Source organism: Porites lutea, chromosome 13 (assembly GCF_958299795.1).
Source record: "Porites lutea chromosome 13, jaPorLute2.1, whole genome shotgun sequence".
Classification (NCBI taxonomy): Eukaryota; Metazoa; Cnidaria; class Anthozoa; order Scleractinia; family Poritidae; genus Porites; species Porites lutea.
Genome location: NC_133213.1, coordinates 10,594,053 through 10,618,255, shown reverse-complemented (window position 1 = coordinate 10,618,255; position 24,203 = coordinate 10,594,053). Strand labels below are relative to the sequence as shown.

At 38.0% G+C, this 24,203-nt stretch overlaps 1 protein-coding gene across 1 annotated transcript; it reads right to left on the bottom strand.

Moving 5' to 3' along the window:
* Window positions 1-2,061: 2,061 nt before the first annotated feature.
* On the bottom strand, window positions 2,062-22,722 carry LOC140922354 (fibroblast growth factor receptor 2-like). Its single transcript, XM_073372345.1, has 16 exons — window positions 22,444-22,722; window positions 16,970-17,281; window positions 14,768-15,055; window positions 12,730-12,762; window positions 12,344-12,463; window positions 11,870-11,888; window positions 11,411-11,444; window positions 10,711-10,972; window positions 10,349-10,459; window positions 9,271-9,461; window positions 6,580-6,702; window positions 6,283-6,353; window positions 5,935-5,975; window positions 5,456-5,552; window positions 5,043-5,142; window positions 2,062-4,327 (listed from the first exon to the last, which is right to left on the bottom strand). The coding sequence occupies exons 1-16, from the start codon at window positions 22,559-22,561 to the stop codon at window positions 4,259-4,261; spliced, it is 1,989 nt and encodes a 662-aa protein (XP_073228446.1). The 5' UTR covers window positions 22,562-22,722; the 3' UTR covers window positions 2,062-4,258.
* Between the last annotated feature and the right edge of the window lie 1,481 nt (window positions 22,723-24,203).

Genomic DNA, 24,203 nt, shown 5'->3' with positions numbered 1-24,203 from the left:
ATGATAATCATTCTCAGCAGAGGCCTGATTCAGCTGGCTAGGCAAATTAAGACCAAGGTACTCGCCAGTCAAAGCCTGCACTGAACATCGTTGCTTACTGAAGGGGTTGTGTCAAAACAGCCCCCTCCCTACCCCACTAGTTTTGACCCCAGGGCCTGATCCATCCATCCACTGTTAGGGCAGTCCCTGGGCTATCCAGCTGTACCGACCAAGACGGCAAGTCCCCTACATTTTTGGGACTGTCCTGAAGCCGGGCTGCGCCCGGCGCCAGGCGAAAACCCAGTGGCCACTATTTAACGAAATCAGACAGATATACAACATAATATACAGTTTACATTTTGGTTTGGGAAACTAGTTTCATGTTTTCGTGGCGTTTTCTCCATATCTGTGACTGACAAAGTACTTAAGTATTTGCAATGCCTCATTTAGTTCATTCCACTATCAACTTGAAGAGGCTACGGAAGGAGTAAATAATTTCTACAACATTATATTTTCAGGTTGTAATATCAGAGTGGTTAAACGGTCCTCTAATAACGTTCTTTTTTTTCTAACAAAAATAATTGTAACATATAAATAATAAATCAACAATGAATAAGAAATGATGAGTTGTACTACAGTTTATATACTTACATTTTATTGCTAGTCTTAATTTCTTTTCTGCAGTTCCCGCAGAATTCTTCGCTCTGCATGTATACACTCCTTCATCTGATTTGTTGATTGTCTTAAAAGTTACCTCAGCTGTTTTATTATCATAACTCTTCACTTGTCCATGATGGATCCATCTCACGTTTGGCTCTGGTTTGGCTATGGCTTCACACCTGATATTAACAGCCTCACGTTCATTGTAACTTAATTCAACGGAATTTGGAGAGATGATTCTTGGCCTCTCTACAAATGTGAGGGTAATTGTATAATAGCATGTACACGGAGGGAGGCCCCCTTCCAGACGTAGGTTGACCGGTATCGTCGTTTCACGATTGGCTTTTTATCCAAACACCCGATTAAAACAGTAAAAAAAGAAGCAAACGTAATAATGTATCGCAGCTCGAAATATCTCCCGTTTTGAATAGAGATTCAGAATCAATTTCCTCTTTGCCTTTCGTTTACTGCTCGAGCCCTCTCAGAAATTTTCAGACTTAAATTAAATTCTGCTACAAAAGTGGAATTTTTCTACTAAAATGGACAGCTGTCAATGGAAGCTAAAGTTTCAAAGTATTGTCGATCATAGTAAGATTATGTACTGTTGTTCTTCTGTGCAATTTGAAATTTTGTAGATGAACGAAATCATATTTTTGCTCTGCCAAAAACAAGCAACAGCTTTAAAATATCTGCTTATTAAGCATCAAAATAGTCAGAAGCAAAATGGATCGAAATGCACCAATGACAATCCCTGAACTTGACCTCTTGAACTTTGTTGGTTTCCTAAGAGGTCCGCCAGTGTAAAATAGACTACTGTACTAGAGTAAAACTTAGGATTTTGCGCGTTTATATTGAAAGTCTTACAACGTCGTCGCAAGAGCCGCCGAAAAAGAACTGATTCAAACAAGTCGAAAATAATTCGTCCTGAATATTGAATGACTGCAATTTGTATTGTAAAATACTGCTTTCTGTCCGAGGTCTGTATGATAAAAACAGTGCCTCATACCACTGTTTCACCTCAGATGTGATGTATAAATGGTATAAAAGGTTGATTTACACGCACCCAGATTTGTTGGCAAGATTTTGCAAAGTAAACTTGTCGAACGTAAAAAATTTGGCCTGATTTTTTTTTCCAAGTTAACGTTAAAGTTAACCCTGAATTGTGGAATACAAGTTTATTGTTTGATTTAAATTATAAATTTATTAATGGGAGCCTCGCTTTTAGCCCTGGCTAAATCTATATATTATTATTATTTCAACCGTACCAGATATCACTTTATTCTGATTACGGCACTCCCTGAATGGACACTGGACTTTCTTAGGAAAGCCGACGAAATAAATTAGTAGGGCACAATAAAAACAAAGCGTTCTTTAACACAAGCCAATAAAGCCGTACACCTGAATCGCATTTTCCTTTCTGTTAAGGGTATACGATATTTAAAAAATGAAAGCTATAAAATTGTGTTTCGGTTGTTTAATTTGTTTCACATCGTAGTCTTCCCTTTGTTTTAACGTGAAGAGTTATGCTAAAATAATAATAATAATACTAATGCACTACGTTTACTATTATTCACAACTACTACTACCAATAACAACAATAATAATAGTTATACTACTACATGAGGAATTTCTGCAATTTGATTGGTCCGAGCAGTGGCATTTCTGCTTAATTTGACATACCTAGTACTATAAACTAATAATAGCTAATTTCTATGTGATATTTGGCTTAAAGGGACTGGTTCACGACAATGCGCATGTGTGAGTTCTGACAGTAGCTGATTGTTCTTAAACCAGTCGGAAGCGAGTTAGATGCGCGCAAGTAAATTTACAAAATTCAAATTCATTGTTCTCGACGCGAGAGGTTTTCCGGGGATTTGGTTTGAGTTTATGTGTCCCCATAATTCAAGTTTATACTTTGCTACTCCTCAGATATATGTTGCAGCCGATAAGAATAAGATTTACAGCCCTGTCCTGCCTTGAAACAAACATTTACCAACGTGTATTTTTACGAGGTCGTACCCACGCTAACAAAGCAGTAACCGATCGGCAAACAAACTTTGTAAACAAACATTTTATTACTGTTCTCTCAGTTCGCCTTATATAAACCTAGAAATACCTACAAATAGCGCCTGACCGGTGACAAAAACACACAACGTATGAGTATAAAAATTATCCTTAATTGAGCATAAATTCAGTTGCTTATCAGCAAATGAACAAATAGACCTTTTAAACGATACGGCGGCCATATTGAATTAATTCGATTTAAGGAGTATTAAAGGATGCCCCGGGGGCAAGAGCTCATTTCGTTTGTATTTTCGAGCGCTTTTCGGGACATTTTTTCTGAAAGTTTTCTTAGAATAAGATTGTAATGGGAAAAAAGATCCTTGTGCCGTGTTTGGATGTAATAATGATCGCCTTTTTCTAGTTTAGTATTAGAAATGTGGTCTTTCACTGTATATTTCTCGGGAAAAAGGCGGTCATTATTCCATCAAAACACGGCACAAGGATCTCCATGATCAAAACATTAATTTTTGCGTCTCCTTAAAACGTAACCAGTCAAACAACACAACCACACGTTAATCACCACTACCGAAGTATAACTAGGTTAGCCAAAGCGACGGATGTCGGAATAAAACGAAGGATTTTCAATGATTGTACCAGTAATGGCGATTTCGAATTTAGTGTTGACCCAACAAATTTATTCTGAAGAGACAAATGGCGCGCATGCGCATAACCGTGATCGCGTCCTTTCAAATACCAGTTGTGATATTTCTAAATTGTCTCAAATTTCACTTGCCTAACGGCTCGTGAATTACGTCATAACAATTTCGAAATATCACTCGTGCTATTTATGCCAAATACGACTACAAATCATGCTATTACCTATACTACAGTCGACTCCCGATAACTCGAACCCTCGCTAACTTGAACCTCGCGCTAACTCGAACCAAAATCGATTTCCCCTAAGCCTGGATTTCCGTCATACATTCACTGTAATTTTACCCTCGGTAACTCGAACCCTCGAAAACTCGAACTCCCGCTAACTCGAACCAATTTTCGTTTCCCCTCAGGTCATTTTCTATATAATTTTACCCTCGATAACTCGAACAATTATTTGAGCCCTTGAAAAGTCGGGAAAAAAGCCGTCCACTGGTGTCCGAAACATTGAATTTTGGATTTCCTATTGACGTGTTGTAGGAGTATAGTTTACTAATGGAGGCTGATGTTGATTGTCACAGGCTAACGTGAAGCAGCTTTACTTCTCAAAACAGTAAAACGCATGCTCTGTTTAGGCTATGTTTTGTTACGTTACGTTCTGATTTATAATCTAGAAGTATCTTTTAATTTTCACTTGACATTTCTACAATTAAATGTGATTAAAATGTTCACTGTGCAGTAAAAACTGTTTTTTTACCTTACTCTCTACTATTTTCTTCGAGCTCCCGATAAACGTCGATAACTCGAACTTTTTTCGATTTCCCTTGAAGGTTCGAGTTATCGGGAGTCGACTGTACTACTACTACTAATAGTAATAATATAATAATAGTAATAATAGACAAAATTTAGGCTGATTCGTCAGTCTGTGATACGATCCTTCGGCCCAGTACCAGCTGTACAGTCATATAGCTTTCAAGTCGTTTACATTAGCGTAAAGGCTGTGGTCATATTGTTTCAGGTTGACATATGTCTGAAAAAATGAAAACAATAAAAGCAATGCAAAAACGTAAAAGGCGCAGAATGGTGGGATTTTTATTCAGTCACATTCGACCTCAAAGACAATTCATTTCACCTAATACTCAAACATAGCTTACGGGCAACTTTTATGATTACTGAAGGAAGACAGACAAGTTATCCCCATCTTGGAATCTCTCCCTTCAGATTATCAACCTAAGACTAAGGACGGCGGCACACCAGAAGTGGTCACTATAATATCAAACGTTTTTTACATACCTAGTGGTTTAAAATTCTACCGATTTAGATCAACTGAAAAGAAGAACTGAGAGGTCTACATTTTTCCGTGGTAATCCTCCTTGAGAGAGATCGGGATCAAAATATATAATTACATAATGTAAACGATGTAAACACCTTCTCGTCAGTTATTTGAGGACCCTATATGCCCTCTAAAGTCTGATACTCAACCAAATGAGCTAACCAGGTCGCCGGGCGGTTTGTAGTAGCTTGGTCAGTAAGGCATGTAGTGTAATGGATAAATGTTTTAAAGTAAACTGCTTCTGTAGAAACCAAGCGGAATGAAAAATAAATACAGTAACCCATACTGGGATAAGAGGGCGGGAGGGGGCCGGGGTGCTACACACTCCTCTCAGCTTCAGCCCTTGAATAGTATTAGCTTCTTCCCTAAATGAACCTTCCGTATCCATGATTGTTTCTCTTACTCTTCTTACCTTATGATTTCCCTCCATCTCCTTCATTGTGTTCCTCAGTCTCTCAAACGTAGGACGATCCACTGGGTTTTCCCTCCAACAGTCAAGCATAATCTGATAGCTAATCGAAAGAAACATATTATTCATCACTACATCACTAGCCGAACTAGGGGAGGGGCCTGGACCCCGCTTATTTTTGGTCGAATTTAACCTCCCGGAGAGCCGATAAATATTTTTGACGAGGCCGGTCCCCCTCTAATATTAGGCTCTGGACGAGCGGGGGCCCCACTTATTCCTGAGGATCTGAATACGCAGGAACAGTTACGGAAACCTAATAGTCTTAGCATGGCTACTGATTTTTAGAACTGAATCCGTACTCAAAATTTTTTTTCATTTCTTAGAACTTTCTTTTCCCTACTCGTATTATGACTCACAGTTTAATCTCAACGTGTTTTGGTTTTGGCATTCTGTATCCTTCCTGAAGTTTCTGGGCGATGTTACGGGCATTTATATCCGGATATGGAGATCCACCTGGAAAAAATGAAGCTATACTAGGAAGAAGAGTACATAACGGAAAGAAATGTTTTTCTGTGCTGGCGAAAACATATAAGGGACGTTTACACGATTTGAACAAAATTAATATTAATTCGAATTGGTAAACCTTTGCTCTGAGTTTTAGAATGTTTTATTTCTTATAAGAATAGTACACAATATTATTTAAAAAGATAATAAAAACTGATCAAGCATTGTTTGTTTGTTTGCTCAATCATTCCGATATGATTATTGAAATTAAAGTACATGGAGTTTTGCTTTTGTTTCATTTTGTATCTGTTCTATCTATTACGAACCATGAAAAACAAGAAAAAAATAGAGTACACAACAAAATATCAGAATGAACAATTTCCCAACTCACCAACAGTAAGAATCTCGTAAAGTACGACGCCGTAACTCCAGCTAGAACAAACCAATCAGCGTTAGCAGAAATAACTAACTAAAATGATGAAGAGAAGGCTTGTGCACCGGCTTTCCAAAAGCTACAGTCACCTTTGAACTTGTAGAGTACCACCTGCACAAGCAGCACAACAGAATTCTCTTTCATTTTGTTGGGATAATTATCGTTGAAGTTTAATTATTGAACGTATCATTCCTTTCTTTTTAGGCATAAAAGAGACAGACGAAAGCCTTTTGACTCGTCGGAAAAAACAACATTCTACATGCTTAACGTGAAAAAAGTGTTAACTTTAATACAAAAAATACTTACACATCACTCTGTGTAGTGTATGTTCCATACATCAACGATTCATAAGCAGTCCATTTCACTGGCAGACGCCCCTTGGAAAACAATCAAATTAGAAGCGATAATAATTTTTTTAAATTTAATTTCCGCCCTTATGCTGATGTTTTGATTGTTTTTACCTTCTCAGCAACTTTTTAAACGCCGCTAAGGATGCTCGAGACTTCAAAGTAGCGATTTGAACCCCTGACTACAGATCTCACGCAATTTTGTGATAAAACCCGACATGATTTAAAATTAAAGGATTTGCTTAGTTGAACTCACGCGACTCATTTTGTTGTAGATGTCTTCTTGACGCACGTCCCTTGCCATTCCAAAATCGGTCACCTTACATTTCTCTCCTTCACCAACCAGAACATTTCTTGCGGCCAAGTCACGATGGATAATCTACATGACAAAAACTTTTTATAAGGGCTTTTTCAAAAATCGGATCAAGATAAAAATAATATTCTTTTCAAAGCTGTGCTTAGGGCCTCCTAACATGAGCCCGGTTTCCATGATCTCGCTTATTTACCTCTAACTTCATTGTGTTCATATGAGAGGGTGGGCTGGCTGGGTTCCCCAGGTCTCGCGCGCGGTTTTTCCAAAAAGGATTTTGGAAACCGGGCTTAAATTTCACATTTCAACCCAAGGCGAAATTGGTCCCGGCAACCGGGCTGTAACTTCCGACCGTCATCAGTTTACTTCATTCTATTTGTTTTATTTTTCCTCTTTTTGGTATTTTATTTGCATGTCTGCGTTTTGGTTCGCACTTCCGGTCACATGATAGTCATGTGACCGAAGAGCACGTGGTAGAGCTAGGCGGCCATTTTTTGTTGTTTTTCTGCAAGAGCAAACAGTTCTTCAACGTACACTACACTGTATACTTAAAAAAACATCTTTGGTGCAAGTACAGGAAGTAGTATTTAGGGAATAGAATACTTTAATCAGGGTTCAATTTGTGGAACTCACACGGGCTCATCTGAAGAGGCCAGTTACTTTGATAAGTTTTTATCATGACAGTTCGTTGAAGACAATCGCTTGATATAGAAAAAAGGAATCCAATCCAATACGGAAAGAAGCTTCTTTTTTTTTTACAAACCACACCCTGAATTTAAAATTTGTAGTTGCTAGAGACGATAGAGGAAGCTATTTTGTACTAATTTGAGGGAAAAAGATGCGATGGTACTTATTTGTTCTATTTTGAGTAACCGCGAAGAAAGGTCATTGCTAGAGAAAGTTATTAGCAAGACAAAGATCCTCCTGATTGCGTTGCGCCTTTTATGACAATGGCAAGGACTGCTCCTATTACACCTCTCACACAATATATTGCATATGACGAGGAACGTAAGTGGAGCACCTCTCTCAGCTTGTTCAGAAAAGACTGGTACCAATGGCCACATGAGCTGCTGGTCACAAACTCACACAACAGCTCGGACCCTTCACACCCACGGGATAGGTATCTCTGGACAACATCGTTTATGTAACTTTTTTAGTAGATTTATTTGAAATTTATATATTCATTACGTGATATTATTTAAGCATATGGAGTGTTTTGTTTTCAATTGGGCAAGGTTTGTAAGACTAACACTTAAGGTGGCTCGATACAGTTTTTCAGGGTCAATATCTCCCAAGTTTGAGCATAAACTACGTCGCCATAAACAAAGTTTTGGAAAAACTGCCACCACAGTTGTATTAGATGAAGATGAAAATTTGTTATGATCAGGGTTGCAACGGCATCGGAGTTGTCATAGCAACGAAATGACGCTGTTACCTATCTTACTTGCAGTAGTATATCTCGGCACTGGGAACTGTTCTTCGAAAATCATTCACGGGAGCTTTTTCCTCCAATAGCAGCCTCGATGTTCGTGAAGTTTAAGCGAAATCTGTAAGAACGTTATCGAAATATATTTGGGATAAAGATTTTGTGGTTAGAAATACGGTAAAAAATGGACAATCTTGGTGTTCGGCTGTTATTTGTAGTAAACGAAGCGCTTTTGACATGCAATTTCACCTCATAGTAGTTACTGCTGTTCACGTGAAAATGAAACTTGGAGACAATGCCTTGAATAATTAGAGGCTTTCACTTGTAATGACGAAACTTCCATTAAAAAAGTAACGAATTGTAGCTCTTATTTTACTGCCTTACAATATATCAATAATCTTGAAACTAAAAGGACATATAAAAGGAAGGTTAATCTCAAGAATCTTAAATTTTTAAAAAAATCTATCGAGCGGTTTAAAACTTATTCGCTAATTTGTTAAAGTAGACCAAAATGTTTACAAAACCGCTAACAAGAGCGCTTCGATACATACTAATCAAACCCTTCTTTCTAGCAATCGGCTGGAGCTATCTCCCATGATCTTTCACACGCGTTTTCAAAAAGATTGAAACTACTGTGAGGAGAAATTTCATGTCCAAAGCGCTTCATTTTCTACAGATAACGGCCAAACAACAATATTGTCCATTTTTTACTGTTTCTAACAATAAAAACTTTATCCCAAAATATCTCGATAACGCTCTTACAGATTTCGCTTAAACTTCAAGAACATCGAGGCTGCTATTGGAGGAAAAAGCTCCCGTGAATGATTTTCGAAGAACAGTTCCCAGTGCCGAGATATACTGCTGCAAGTAAAATAGGTAATAGCGTCATTTCGTTGTTATGACAACTCCGATGCCGTTGTAGCCCTGATCATAACAAATTTTCATCTTCATCTAATACAACTGTGGTGGCAATTTTTCCAAAACTTTGTTTTTGGCGACGTAGTTTATGCTCAAACTTGGGAGGTATTCACCCTGAAAAACTGTATCGAGCCACCTTAACCTTCTAATTAAGCCTTGAGTGCTCAATCTTATGTTCCATAAAGGTTTATCTTGTAGATAAATGTTAATACAGTAATATAATATCTTTCAGTTCCAATATCAGTTCTCAATTCAAATCATTACTTCTAGTTGAAATCACATTTAAAGCAAACCTTTTTTGAGGATAAGTAACACATTCCATCTGCGACCTGCCAAGCGAATTTCATTAACTGTTCTGCTGTAAGATTGGTCTGTGGCTTCATATCCGGGTCCTTAAAGTACGTGTCATTCAGTCCTCGACTCTTCCTCAAGTAGCCCAGTAGGTCACCGTACGGGACATACTCAATTAAAACCAACAACGGCTCTATGGTAACCAATATAATAAGGCAATCTTCAAACGAGTTCCCACTTATGATATATCATTAGAGAATTCTCCGATTTACTCTCCGAGCAAATATTAATGATTTTGTTCGCACGAAGGGACATAGAATGAAGTTAGTACCTTTCAATGAAGACCAGGAACGGGGGGGGCTGACTGCGACAAAACAAAATCTAACTGGAGGTATGATCATCGCAGTTTTGATGCAGTTTAGGAAACAGAAACGAAGGCCGAAAACAAAAAGCCCTGAATTACAGTGAAACCCCGCTTTACAGACATCCTCTAAATGCGGACACTTTTACGGGCAGTTTGCTTTGTCCTTGGGGAAAGAAAGCCCTCAGCTAATACTGACACTTTCTATGGTCCCCTCAGTGTCCATATAAATTTCAACTGGGTTTGACCGCAATATTATTTCATATTTCTTTCAAACATACTTAAAAAATGTAGCAAGTCATATGTTTATTTGGAAATCAATTTGCTGACATTTCTGTCACTTTATAAGAAAGCTAATTAAGTTATCTACTTAAAAACTTTTGGAATTAGTTCTCTTTGTTCTAATTTGTTCAACTAAGTGATATATCCATTCTAATACTTTCCGCCTATTAAATTGTTCCATGTGGCATACATGGTATTCCCAAACAATGGAACGGCGGCCACGTTGGTGTACCATCCTAGTTCTGTGAGAATAATTGAATACTTTTGGTATGCAAAACGTTTGCTTTTATTCCAATTAACGTGCACCGATAACTTCTGGCCATATTGGTGAAAACGCTCTATCATTCGAATCATTGGCAGTATAATCATCACCAGGAAAACTTGTATGCCACAAATTTCAAGAAACTGAAACGTTACTCCCTTCACACATCCCTTACCGGTTTCTGTGACGCAGCCCAACAGCCTGATCACGTGGGGATGAGGTTTTAGTTTTTTCATCAAGTCAAGTTCTGACAGGAGGTCCTTTTTATCTGAAGCTGGAGCATTTGCTAAAAAGAATAGTAATGGTAGAAGTAATGGTAAAAAAATTCTCAATTTTTTACCATTAATTTTATTATTATTGCGGTAATCGTTTTTGTTTTCGGTGTTCTTTGTCCGCTTGGTCTTTTTTGTTTTGTTTGCATCGAAACCATCCAAGTGAACGAGATGTCCTATTAAGCATAGTGTATTGACCTACCTTTGGACTTAACCTTAGCCAAATCCCCTTTTTTTAGTCATAGTACACTGAATTACACCACACCTTTAAGCATTTTTACTGCTACTGTCAAGTTATCCTGGCTTCCACGCAAGTTGTTTACTGTCGCCTTGGCAACTTGTGAAAAAGCTCCTTTACCAATGACTGTAATTATGTTGACCTGTCTGCGACTGATCTCCCAGCTTCTCGTTGATGGATGCAGTGGCATGTAATCTGCACTCGCTGAGGTTGAAAAGGTAGGGGCTTCATACGTTCGCTCCATATCTAAGGATTGTGTATCAGCCTCTACTTCAACAGTAATGGGATTCTATTGTCAAACATAGTAAGGCAAGATTCAGCAGTAAAACAACAACGCTAAACTGTAAAGTGCCTTTTTTAAAGAGGCCAGTAAGTAACCATACAATTAAAGAGACAAATGATTGAATGAATGAAATGAAATAATACGCTGTGCAACCCTGTGTTCTATGTCGTAAAGAAATGTTCTGGGTTCAAGTTTCACACGGAGCGTCCAATCAAGCTTTCTGTCATTCGCTGAAAAAAGAGAACAGAACCTTAGAAGTATTTCCTCAGGCAACGATGCTTTGCTATGCTTGGGTATATTTCAAGACCTAACGTTAGGCGTAGGCGCATCTGGGGTTAAAATATAGAGCGTGACAAGGCAAAACGACAGCGGTTTTTCATTTCATCGCGCCTGAATTTCCATACCTAGTGCATAAATACTCTTAGGAATAACTTATTAACTTGCCATGGCTAGAAGATCTCCACATCTTGGACAATTTCTGTTGGCAAGAAAGTAAATAGCACTTAAAACGTTTAGTCTAAAATTTGTGCCAGCGAGACGCTATCAAGCTTACTCGATCTGTAATATTATAAACAATCTTTGCTGAGATTAGACGTGAACACTCCGATAGACGAAGGGAATGGTGGAGTTGAAACATTAATGGTACGATGTAAGACTCAAGTTTTCTTTTGCATTCTAACATTTCTGGAAACATAAAGTAGAACCTTACATCCCACGGTAAGGTAAAACAGCGGTAAGTAACCAGACTGGTTTAATGCAAATTGTAGCGTCAATGACTGTGGTATATATGATTCTTCGTAGACAAGTTTTCAGCTGAAAAAGCGGACACATTATTTTTCTATATTTACGAAGAGGCGATAAATCCGGAAAACTATAAGGATAATAACGAGGGATGTTACTTACTTTTTCCCCCGTAACTTTCCTGAAACAAAAATATTTTCAGTATTGTTAAGTGTTGTTACCTTTAACAACTAGTTATTGATATATCTCTGGGGCTCAATACAAAATACAGGGCGCGGGTATCTTTAGTCCTCACATTAACGTCTACTACATCCAGTTTGTCTTTTTCTTTGTAATAACCATAGTGATAACGTTACATACAAAATTACGGCCGCAATCTCTCTGTAGCAGGATCTGGTTTATTATAGTTTAACAAAAAATTGGAAAAAGCCTCTAAAATCCAGTACCTAATCGAGGCGATGTTCTAAGAAATAAAAAAAATCTTAACGATTTGCAAAATAATCTGGGCTTACATGTATACCAGTTGGGAATTTAGACCTCTATCATCCCCTGTCAGCATGTTGAGTCATCAAGGCGAATTCAGTAGAGAATTATAAAGAAACAAGACCAATGCTTTTAATATAAAAGCCCACTTACCTGAAAGGGTGCGCATTCGGCAGACGAAGAATATCAGAATAAGATTACTTATTAACAAAACACAGATGATGGTGATATAAACAGCATGAAGAATTTCCTTTTGATTATCACACGAGGAACCTAACACAAAATGTTTGCCGTTAGTTGTAAGCAATAGCGCAGCCACAAATACAGATGCACTATCATAAAGCTACAAGTAGAAAGAGAAGATACAGAACATAGTGTCCAATTGCCTGTGAACGTTCTGGATTGTAACATATTGCAATTGTTGTCCTTCAAGCGTTTCTGATTTTACTGAAGCAAATGAATTATGGCACTAATGCATGTCAGAACAAGTGAAGTTCAATCATGGTTTTTTTCCGTCTTCATGAGAAACAGCAACTAACCTGCTGTTTGGCTTCTTGTTGGTTTGGAGAAACCTGAGAGAAATATTTAACAACGTACACTGTTATTCTAACGAGTTACAAGGGAATGATTCACTTTTGTAACCACTTCCATCTAAATTACTTTTTTAATGATTATTGTCGTATTAAATCCTATCTTGGTACTAACTGACTGGCCTTTAAAGCATGAACGATTCACATTTTGCCCTTGGCAAATGGGAAACAAAAATTGGTCTTCTAAGTTCCTCCGACACAGATTAAGTGACATTATAAGATTTCCGTATAACCCCATACATTTGTTATGCATGCATGTTAGGACTCTTTTAATTTCTTATAAACTTGTTCTGTGAAATAGTATGAGACTGCTGCATGCATAATGACTGTATGTGCTTATACGGAAATCTTACCGGAAAGACCTCATTATTTTATTGAGAAAATCCCAACCTCGTTCGAGGGTGAGAAAATCCAGGCCTTAAAACAAACCTTAGTATTTATGAGTAAAATATTGAAGAAAATCTTTAAAGATGGAAGTTCGCAATACATTTTTCAAAAATTCAGTCTATTTTAAAATTATCTGACGATGCCCTTCATACAAGGCATACCACTTTTTGGCCTTTTGTACGTTTTGGGGGTTCTTTGATATTTTAAAAAGGCGTTATAACGATATTTTGTGACAATGCTGGAATTTCCTATAATCGCGTGACGGGGCCCCTTGAAACATTGTTTCATTATTATATAAATGGCGCTCAGAAAGTTATACGTCAGTTAGGTTTAACGACAGGCTATTGTGAGATTTAGACAAAATTGGTTTATCAGTTTGGACGTCTTACCAGAAGGTTAATTTGAATTGATTTGGGGAAAAGCTTTGCAAAGCACATTCTCGTTGCATAGTACAAGTAACTCATTCAGAGGGTACAGGCGGGTGTAAAAACAAGGACATTGTATCAGTCGGATTCTCTCGTCTTAATTACTCGGTGGTTAAAAGTATTTACAGTTTTCACATGTAAGGCTTCCAGCTAGATTGCTAACAGTAACTGGAAAATCGTCCTGGGACGTTCTATTGTTTATGTTTTGCTTCAATAAAGTAATTGTCAGACTCGAGAGTTTCCTTATATTAGTTTTCATGTACGATTTCAAAGAACTCTGGTTGCAAAATTTCTTTACGACGTTTGCTTCAAATCTAACAGAATACGACCCACTACATTATATATTGGGAATACTGGCTTTCCAAACGGCAACCGTGAACAAATTACGAAGGAATATTTCCTGGAAGACAATAGTATTACTGAGGACCAGAAATGAAAATATAGATTAAAGTTAATATTGAGTAACTTTAGTGTCGAAAAAAATATTTATCTCGTGCAAAGTTAATATATATTACTAATAAATCGCGTAACATACTTGACATGTTTATCTGATTTTTGCTTTTGTTGACTTGTTACATAATAACAATTTGGTCAAGGCAGAGCCTCTCTAATTTCTCACTTGTTGCTCTTTAGTTGGTAAAAAGTCTTAGCAACTGACGAAAAAGGTAACGTCTTGCAAAGAAAGATCAAAATTAAAGACTTGATATTTGTTCAAAAACGTGTAAAGCGCGTGGTATGAAACATTTTCGTTAACATTCCTTATAAGCGTTCTTACTAAACAGTCAGTTACAAGAGAAAGAGAAAGGCAATTTTAAAGAACTTCCGCTAAATGGAAAAACCCTAGTTATAAACAACCAGCAGCAATTTACTTACCAGTAGTGGTTAAACGAATTTCACGTATAGAAAGGCTAGAAATTGAACTCATTAAAAACTGGCTAGCTTCACTTCCGCAGAACTTCCGCTAAATCGGAAAACCCTAATAGTAATTCGGCATTTTTATTCAGATAAGTTAATCCCCGCGTATGGAGTAAAAAATGAGGCTCAACAAATAACACCGTAATAGTGAACATCACTGAACGTCAAGGTGACAGTTAGTGAACAGATAAAAGTTATTTAGTGATCTGCTGTATATTCCCCTGAGCGTACTCGTTCAGTAAAACTTGCGCTTAACCCACCTTCCAGTACGTCAACAAATTGTATCTTGCCTTCCTTGGAACTCTCTCCATACTTGTTGCTTGCTGTTACCAGTACTTTATACTTCTTGCCCATTACGACTTTCACAACACATTTACGTTCTGAGACATCAGTTATCTTTGTAGTCTCCTTCCACTGCTCATCACTTTGGGTTCCATAATACACGGTATACATTGTGATATCTGCTCCGTTGCCGTTTGGTTCCTTCCACTTCAAGGTTATTTCATCAGCGTTTAATTCGTATGTGAAGGCCACTGCTGACGGAACACCTTACACACAACGAAATGTCACACAGTTGTTAATTTGCCTTTTACTATTTTTACTCGTTCCTTCTTAAGTAACTGGAGTACCACTTTTTGAACATTGCTGACGTTAAAAGACAAATTCCAATTTTAGACGGTACAATTAAGGTTTTGATAATGCTTGGCCAGTTGTAAATGAAATGTCTGCCCGTGTTTGGCTTTGCCAACTACTCTGGCCACGTTATTATTTAATAATTAATGAACAAAGCTGAGTATCTTATGAAGAATTGTGGAGATCGAGGAGTGTGTTAGCCGTAGGCCGCGGTGGATAACACCCTCCGAGATCTCCATAATTCTTCATTTGATACGAAAGCCGAATTCAATAATTATTTTATTATTCATTCAAAATAATTCCTAGTTTAAAAACATTCATCGATGTTAAGTTCATCTTTGATAGTGCACTTTTAGAGTTGTTCAGCTCCGCAAATATTCTCCAAATAGCAGATGTTGCCCTTCGAGATGTCTTCTTGTTGTGTTTCGCCATGTTTTTAGCTATTATTTCGCCTAAGGCGCACGAGTGAAATGTCCACCACTTTTGTTTTCACAACCAAAACAACTCAACCTCGGCTTCACGGTTAACGGTGCATTGACCTGCAAGAAAGCTGCACTTTTGACGTGATCTGTTCATTACTCGCAAAATTCTCCAAAATTTGGTAATCAGTAGCTGGTTATGGTGAATTACGCGCGCGCTTTTAGCCAATCAGAATCGGGGAAATATTTTGAACGAATAATAAAAACGCTTAATGCTGTCACAATGTGTTATTTAGTTCTTCACTTCTATCAAAACGTTTTTCCTGAGCAAAGATTAGTGTGCTTTCCGGCATTCTTCTGACACGACATCATCGGATAATTAAGTCGCCTCGAAAGCAATCAACAGATTTACTTGGAACGCTACACAATATAATCCATAGTTTTAAGACTTTAAGACTTGAGACTAATGATCGACAAACATGTAAGTACCGGTATGTAGCAAGACACGTATACTTTTTTTCTGGAATAAGCGAAGCCTCATCAATGGATGGAGGCAGCGGAAGTGCCTGGGAAACGGTAGGCTAAAGACAAAGGCGCGTATTATTTAACAATTATTCCTCGAGTGCTCGTTGGATATGAGATGGTACATGTAGATGGCCAACGAGTTGGCTATAATCATGTCATATCTAACAAGCGCGAGTGGAATAATTGTTGTGTCAAAAACGCCCACAAAAATATCGAAAACTCTTCCCGACTTTATTTGTTTAAAAAAAAATCGATTTTCAGATTGTTTCTAATTTTGAGCAGACGCGTACAGTTACCATATTTGAAGAGCATGGTATAATGGCTCATGTACCATGATGGCTAAGCCAATGAGAGCTCTAGAATTGCATCATCCAATGATACAGTTTTCAATAATAACTAATACACGCCTTCCCTTTTGTTTTGGGTGTACAAGGTGTAACACTGGGCGAAGGTGAAGTATAGACACTTCGCAACAAACGGATGCTACGTATTATCATAGTTAATTGAGTGGAATGGTTATGAAACCCGTCAGAGTCCTTTGTTATATGTTTTTGTGGACCTGAAAGTGCACAACGTTCAAAAGGAATTCCTATCATTTTGATTGTATTGACCAATAAAAACTTTGCATTAATTTATTCCGCAACAATTTGCCAACAGAAAACAAAGGATTGTGCACTTTCAGGGTGCTTCCAACATAAACTGCAGCACTGTTGTTTTTATCATTGATGTTTGCCGCTTTTCATAACCAGTCTCCTCTAATAACTATGGTATTATACAACCATTGGATGGAGTCCAATGCCGCACATTATGTCTACTTTTATAGTGGAAATTAAAAACGAAATCTGTGTAAAGAGAGTTAAGATACCTGGGTCAGAATACACCTACCTCCTAATACTTTTGTTTTTCTGATTTTTCTCTCTTCTTTCGCTCCTTCTCCAAAACTGTTTGTAGCAGTAACTACCAATTCATACTCTTTGCCTTTTTCAAAGTTAACCACAACTTTACGATCTGAAGTCTCTGTAATTTCCCTTATGTTGATCCAATTCAGTGATGTGCCATCTTCACGGACAGTTCTTCGGTACACAGTGTACTGGGTTATAGGTGCTCCATTATTTTCAGCTTCTTTCCATTGTAAGGTGATGTTAACATTCTTTGTTCTAGCCGGTAAATCTGTGATCTCCGCTGCTCCTGGGACTCCTGGGTTAAAAGATGAATAGTACGAAGCAAACAAACACTAGTTTACTTTCAGTTGTATCGATACTTAAACAACGTTGGACTCCAGTTGGTTCAAGTCTGTGAACAATTGTCCTTCTTAAAAGTTTACCTCGTTTTCAATGAAGACATGCTTTGTAACAAATTGTAAACAAGACTATGTTATCCGAAAAAAACAAAAAAACAAAATAGGCGCTCAAGAAGCGCATGTGACTCCTGCTGAAGAGTAAAAAAAATGAAAATGGTAGAATGGTGCAACATATGCCACATCCTTATGTGCATATTCGTATAACCCCAAAAATTTATGAGTATGTATCGTTCAACACATTTGAATGGTTTAAAATGCATTGTAACGTTTCTCAATGATTCGTAACGCATTTGCAACGTTTCCTATGAATGCGTGCAACTTTGTCAAATGATAAAGAATAGTTTTCCAACGTTGTTCAACGCATTGGCAATGTTTCCAAACAAAATGGTAGCAAATTAAGGTCAATGCGGGACACATAGTCAATCCAACATGTGCTTTTTAGCGGAGCTCTCTCGCGCGCGCAGCGGAGTACCATGGGTAAGAAAATTGGGTAAACTATCCATCCGAGAAAATTTGATTATGACGTAGCGTACGCCCGTACACTTTTTGAGGGGGAGGGAAGGGAATTAGGTGTCAGCCTGTATCTCGCAATAACCCTCGCAAAACTCGGTTTGGTAACAGCACTCAAGTTAAGCCCAGTCAGTCGGGGTTAAGAACTGGATGGGTGACTTACCGCGAATATCGTTGTGAAGGTCCATACGTTGTTCTTTCTTTTCTTCTTTTTTTGCGTATTGTGTGGTGTTATTATTAAAAGTGTATTGTATAGCATATTTAGCATTATTTCGGCCTCCGGATTTAGAAAAAAAAACAAACAAAAACAAAGCACAAATGTGGCAGTGCAGTTCGCTTGAAAATTATACTTCGGGCCGTAGTACAGAGCTGAAACTTTGCAGACTTATCGGCGGGGAAAGCGGCAAACTAATAAATTTGGGTTTTCCACAGTGTAAAACGATCATAATGCCTCTGATATTCCAGTCTCCTGTTCCTCTGTTCCTCTGTCTCTTGTTTTCGGCGTTGCCTTCGCTGTACATGCTAAGCGATGTTCTCTCTGCTCCGCGGTTTCGTGTTGACGTCTTCTCCCTCGTTGTTCACGCTGAATTTGAAGTCGGCGTTCTTGCTCCAGAGGAGTTTCGGTGGAAAATCTTCCTGGGCGAGGATTTGGAGCCATATGTTGTGTTTGTGTGTCATTTGCATGGGAAATTGTTCGTGATTCACCGATGGTAAACACTGTTTCACAGACGATGAATAAACACAACAGCCTTTCAAAAATAATACGTGAAAATGCGCCCTGGTCATCGGTGGCGAAGTCTATGTTGCCTGGAAACGCAAAATAATCCATAACGAAACGCTACATGACGTCATTGGCGGACACCAAGCTTTTATTCATAGATTTATGGGGCATCGAATTTTGCAGCTGGCCTAGACCACGCGCGGTTAGCAGACTGCGAGCGCGCGACGAGATTATAAAGTCGTTACAGTTGGAATAAATCGTGCGATGCATTTGTGCAACCCGCGTTTTTCTTGGCGGGAAATCGCGCAAGAAATGGCGTGGTCAACGTCATCGCGTTCAAAAACTTGTTTACTTTAGAAACTTGTTTTCAAGTATTTTAAGCATAAGGATTTGTGACCGTAGTGCTCAGTTTCTAGTAAACTGTTTCGATAATACTGTTATGGCAGCAAACAATAGCGGATTTTATTCAACCTATTTCAGAAATGGTAAATGTGCAGCGTGCAACCATGGAGTTATGGATGCACGCGGGAGGTTGCTAAGCACGAAAGAAGCGTAAGAGTGGTACGAGGCGATAGCCGAGTGCGACTCTAGCTTCTTGAGTGCTTAGCAAACCTCCCAAGTGCATCCATAACTCCATGGTTGCACAGTTGCAACGTTTACCATTTCTTTTATAACATAATCAAAAGAGAAAAACATTATTTTCCATTTGCCTTCAGTTGAGTCATCGGTTCTAGTTCATGTATGCTGCCATCTGCCCGCGCGTAAACAAATCACGTTCTATGTTTTTCAAAAACTTGCCTTTGAGTTTTCCTTTCGCTGAATCAACCGTTTTCCGTCTTCAGGTAAATTGCAAAAACGTTTTTCGTTGTTATTCTGAATGGCATCTGTCTACTTGCTCTTAATATTAGGGTAAAAACTTTGAGGGAAAACTATAGCTGCAACTATAAACAAAAAGACTCTAAAAACTAAGCTAAAACTAAATAAATGAAATAATTATCAAGCTTATTTATGTGACAATTTTTGAAATAAACTTCTCAAACTCATTAATAATTCATTAAGAAAATACAAAGGAAATTAATGTTTAATGAGTGTTTGGAAATCGGATGAAACACTGCTTAGTATTTGCATCCTTAATTTCTCCTTCAAAAATGATTTTGTTTGAGAAGAAATATCAAACATTCGACACAGTGTTTCATCACCAGATGAAACACCTCGGAGTTCGTCAAAAATACTCCGCTGCGCGTCGTATTTTCAACTCTCTTCTCGGTGTTTCATCTGGTGATGAAACACTGCATCTCATGTTTGATATATTACGTAAAGTAGAAATGAGAAAATTTGACCGTAATTCCTTAAGGATAAAAGGTAACACTAATTTCAAAAAGAAATTAACTAGCTTTGTATCGAAATCTGTCTTGGGAAATCCAGCTATGAAAGTCAAAGTTGCAACTGAAATTCGCCGACACACAGCCGGCGCTGAAGCTGTTGTTTTTAGACCGTTCTCTGAACGACTGTTATGAATGAACACTGAGGAACAAAATAATACACACAGAATTTATTTTTTGAAAAATTTATTTGAAAACCCAAATGTTTCTGTACTCAAATGAAATTCGCTTATTCCAGCGTAATGTGCCCGTTTAAACTCAACTAAAATTTTTAATCGATGCGATGAAAACTTCACAACAAAGCTGTCTAGAATTTGAGCGTGTTTCCTAAAATATTTGCTTGAATTTAGCATCAGCTTGATCAAAAAGTCAATAACACAATGCTTATTGATAAATTTACATTTCAAAAAGAGTTCTCTTCTATAAAAAACACACAAAATGTACCTTAAATCTTCGCTCGCTCGATTTTCCTTCAGCCGATTCTAGCGCGAGGAAAACAGTGATTCATTCATCCAGGGCAAATTTGTCGCTTGATCTTTTGTCTTTTTTTCGTTCAAAACGACAGCTTAGTATTTTCTTCAGCTTCCACTTTTCATCTGTGCATTTCATTGGTGTATTTTACCGTCAGGAGAGGAGATTTGTTGAATTTGCCTAAATTTTACCGCGCTAGCTCAGTTTCTTGGCGTGCACCCACGGGCAAATGGTAGTGGCTGACTGACCAATCAGAGCGCGCGATTTACTTGTGTTATGTTATAATTGGTCTTAAGTGTAGAGCGACGGGAAAGTAAAAGAAGAGAAAGGCACATTGCAAGAATTAACAGGCGAGCTAGCGAAGAGGATTCAAGTGGAAATTTATGCAGTTGAGACTTGTTTACTGATAGCTAAAGCTGACAGAGTCTTGAGTCATCCTGTGATGTTTTTACCTGTCTTTTTGCACTGGATCTACGAAATGAAATACAGCTGCTATCAGCATTCTTTTGTTATTCTTGGCTGGCTTGCTTACTGGGTTATGGTTGACAAATGCGCCGCACGACAAAAAGAAATCGGATACCTTCGTTTTCAAAAATAAGCTACTCTTAGTAAGCTTACTTCGCCTTGCTGGACTGTGCGAAAAGTCTTAAGCGATTCTGTTCTTACCTGATGGGTTTCCGTGCTGCATCTCGACCGGTACGCTTGAGTAATTATATTGCATTTGATGTGTTTTCGTCTGGTTTCATGTTTATGCCGTTATTTTACGCACATTTGTAAGATTTAGACAATTTATCTGACCTAATTAAGGAGGTAAAAAGTCCTATTTTCTGACCGCGACTAGAAGAATAAAACGTTCTGAAAAATAAAAATAGTTTAGTTATCCTATTGTTTGTAGAAAGAAAGCTTTGAGCGATATTCTTGCCTGGAGTTCACCTTGAAAAATAGCAAACACGGCGAAGCAAGGAGGCTGAAAACCGACGAACTTTTCAGTTTTCTCCGGTTCGGTTGAAGATTTCCCTACGACTTTTTATCTTTCGTGACAGACTCACAAGACCTCACAAATGATTGACAGGAACATCAGAAATTACCTTGATCGCGTTCGGAAGTCGATCAATTGTGTGAAGAACAAAAACTCTAAAATACGGTGAAACCTGATCCTGTGAACTACTTCGTTGCCTAGCACGTGACCGAAAGTGTTTTCACAGAATTTGGTTTGGAGTGGAGAAATCCATTATACAAATATTGTGGTTCTAGACTTGTTTTGAAGATGAGAAGTGAAGCTACGTTTCTTGAGAAATGATGCATTTCACTGCGTTTTCATTCGGTTACACGGCAACATTTTTTCGAACTTGAAAAAGCGCAACTTGTCTCACAAGCTATCAACGCAGACCACGAGCCAGCCAAGCATTTCGTCTGCCATCGAGGACCATCGACAAATCATCGTCGCGACAAACGATTCTGTAAGTCGGTTATCTTTGTATGCTGATTGGCTCCGAAGCATAAACCACACAATATGATACCGGGGGTATCATGTTTAAGAACATTACTGCATTTTTCCTGCATTAATTTCCACCAGATACGTTATGGTTTTGCTGTTCCGTGGTTTTGTTTGTTAAGTTTCGTTGTTCCGTAATGAGAAATCAACTGTGTACGTGTACTAAATACTTCCAAGCGGCACACAGCTACGTATCTTGTTAACAACAGGTTTTTATGACAGGTTTTTGTTTAATTCCAGATTTAAAGAAACTCACTTTATATAAACTACTACTAGGGTGTGAACGGCAATAAACTTGAAGGTCGATGATACCATTCCTAGCTTCATATAAAGTGCAATATTTAGTTTACGGGCAGACGGGTTTATCGTATGCTTTGTGCTGGTCACTTGTATTGAAAAATAAATGAATATTTAAATAATCAACTGTCTGACTACAATTCTTATGCACTCTTAGTGCATTCTTAGTACAGATTTTCATACCTTCATACTTGGTCTGGATTTTCCTTTTAGCTGCATTTCCCTCAAACACGTAATTTCTGGCAAACAACTTGATAGTGTAGTTTGTGCTTTTGTTTAGACCTCCAATATCTAGCTGCATGACCGTTAAATCGGTAATATTCCTATTTTCTATCTCCGTGTTGCCCCGCAGTATTAAAACTCTGTATGCTGTAATAGGACTTCCTCCATCATCAGCTGGCTTTGTCCAATGAACTGTTATTGACGTTGCTTCACTGTCCACTGTGAAGGTCGGTGAGCCTGGTGCCTCTGAGGGAAAACAAAATAGGTCCGCACAAATGCATGCACGATAGAGGGGGGATTGCAAGTCGGTAGTTTGTATGCTTGTGCGAATCAGGGACCCTTTTCGGTAACTTTTCGGCCCGGGACTCACATTTTAAAATTAGACGTTAAAGAAATTCGTACTATAGCTCGCAGCTACATTTTGTCTTGTTAACTGACGAATATATAGAAAGGCTACAAATCTAAAATACACAGAAAAAGAGAGAACCACAAATAACATAGTCAACAGGAGCAGGATGAACAAGTAGAATAAATCGGTAAGACGCAAAGATGGAGAGCTCTACGAACCAACTATATTGTCTTCGACGATTTTTACAAAGATTAAGAACCGCGTTACCCTGTCATTGATTATAAACAAAAGATGATGACGTAGTTGATTGGCGAAAGCTCGTGTTTTAACTCTTACTTTTAATTGCAACAGTTAAAGGCCTCACTCCGAAAATATTTTACATAAAAAACAGAAATAGACTAAATTTATTAGCCTTTGGTTTACCCCTTTAAATAAGGACACAAAAGACATATGGCAATAGGCATTACCATAATAAACCAACTAGATTTTAATTAAGCCCTATCTTCTGTTTTCATTTGTGTTCCTCAGTGAAATCTACAGGCCGAATAGCAATTATTGAATGAGGCTGAGTAGGATGTGAAGAATTATGCAGATCGAGGAGGATGCGCGTCATCCACCTGACCTCGGCTTTCAGCCTCGGGTATCCTCCGAGATCCACATAATACTTCAACTCATAAGAAAGCCAAACTCAGTAATCGTTTTGTTATTCATTTAAAATATTTTTAAGTTCTTGACAAATTTACCCTCTCGTAGACAGATGTTTTTCCTTGTAGATATTCCTCACAAAGAAGATAACACCCTTTGAGCGATATATTTTGCGTGTTCTTTCATTTCTTCGGTTTAGTTACTTAGAAATTCAACTATTTCGTCTTTGAAATAACCGTGAACGCCATTTTCTTCTTTAGTTCAGTTAGGAATAAACACTGAGCTGGACTGCCGTGCCTGGAAACGAGGTTAATCGACGGTATATGATAATTTATACAATCGAAGTGATGGTATATAGCTCGCATCTTCCAAATAAAAGGGCCAACTGGTTATAAAGAATTAGCCGGGGGATTTGAGCCGATCAGAAATGGCGCAATATTTAATGTGATAACCTCCTTTGCTTAGTCGGAATTATAAGAAGGCCGTATATCTGTACCCACCATCCAGGTATCTGGATTATAAATGGGCCCTTTTTGGTCTTCTTTTGTGTTTAGTCATAAACAGCTACGATATAAATACACCTGCAAAACATATCCCTGTCATTCTGCCATTTGTACATAGATTTCATCCATTTTAAACTGTATGCACTTAGAGGTATGGGGACTTTGCAACCAATAAACAGTCACATTGTACAAAAACACCTCGCTAAAACGTGAACGACGAAGTA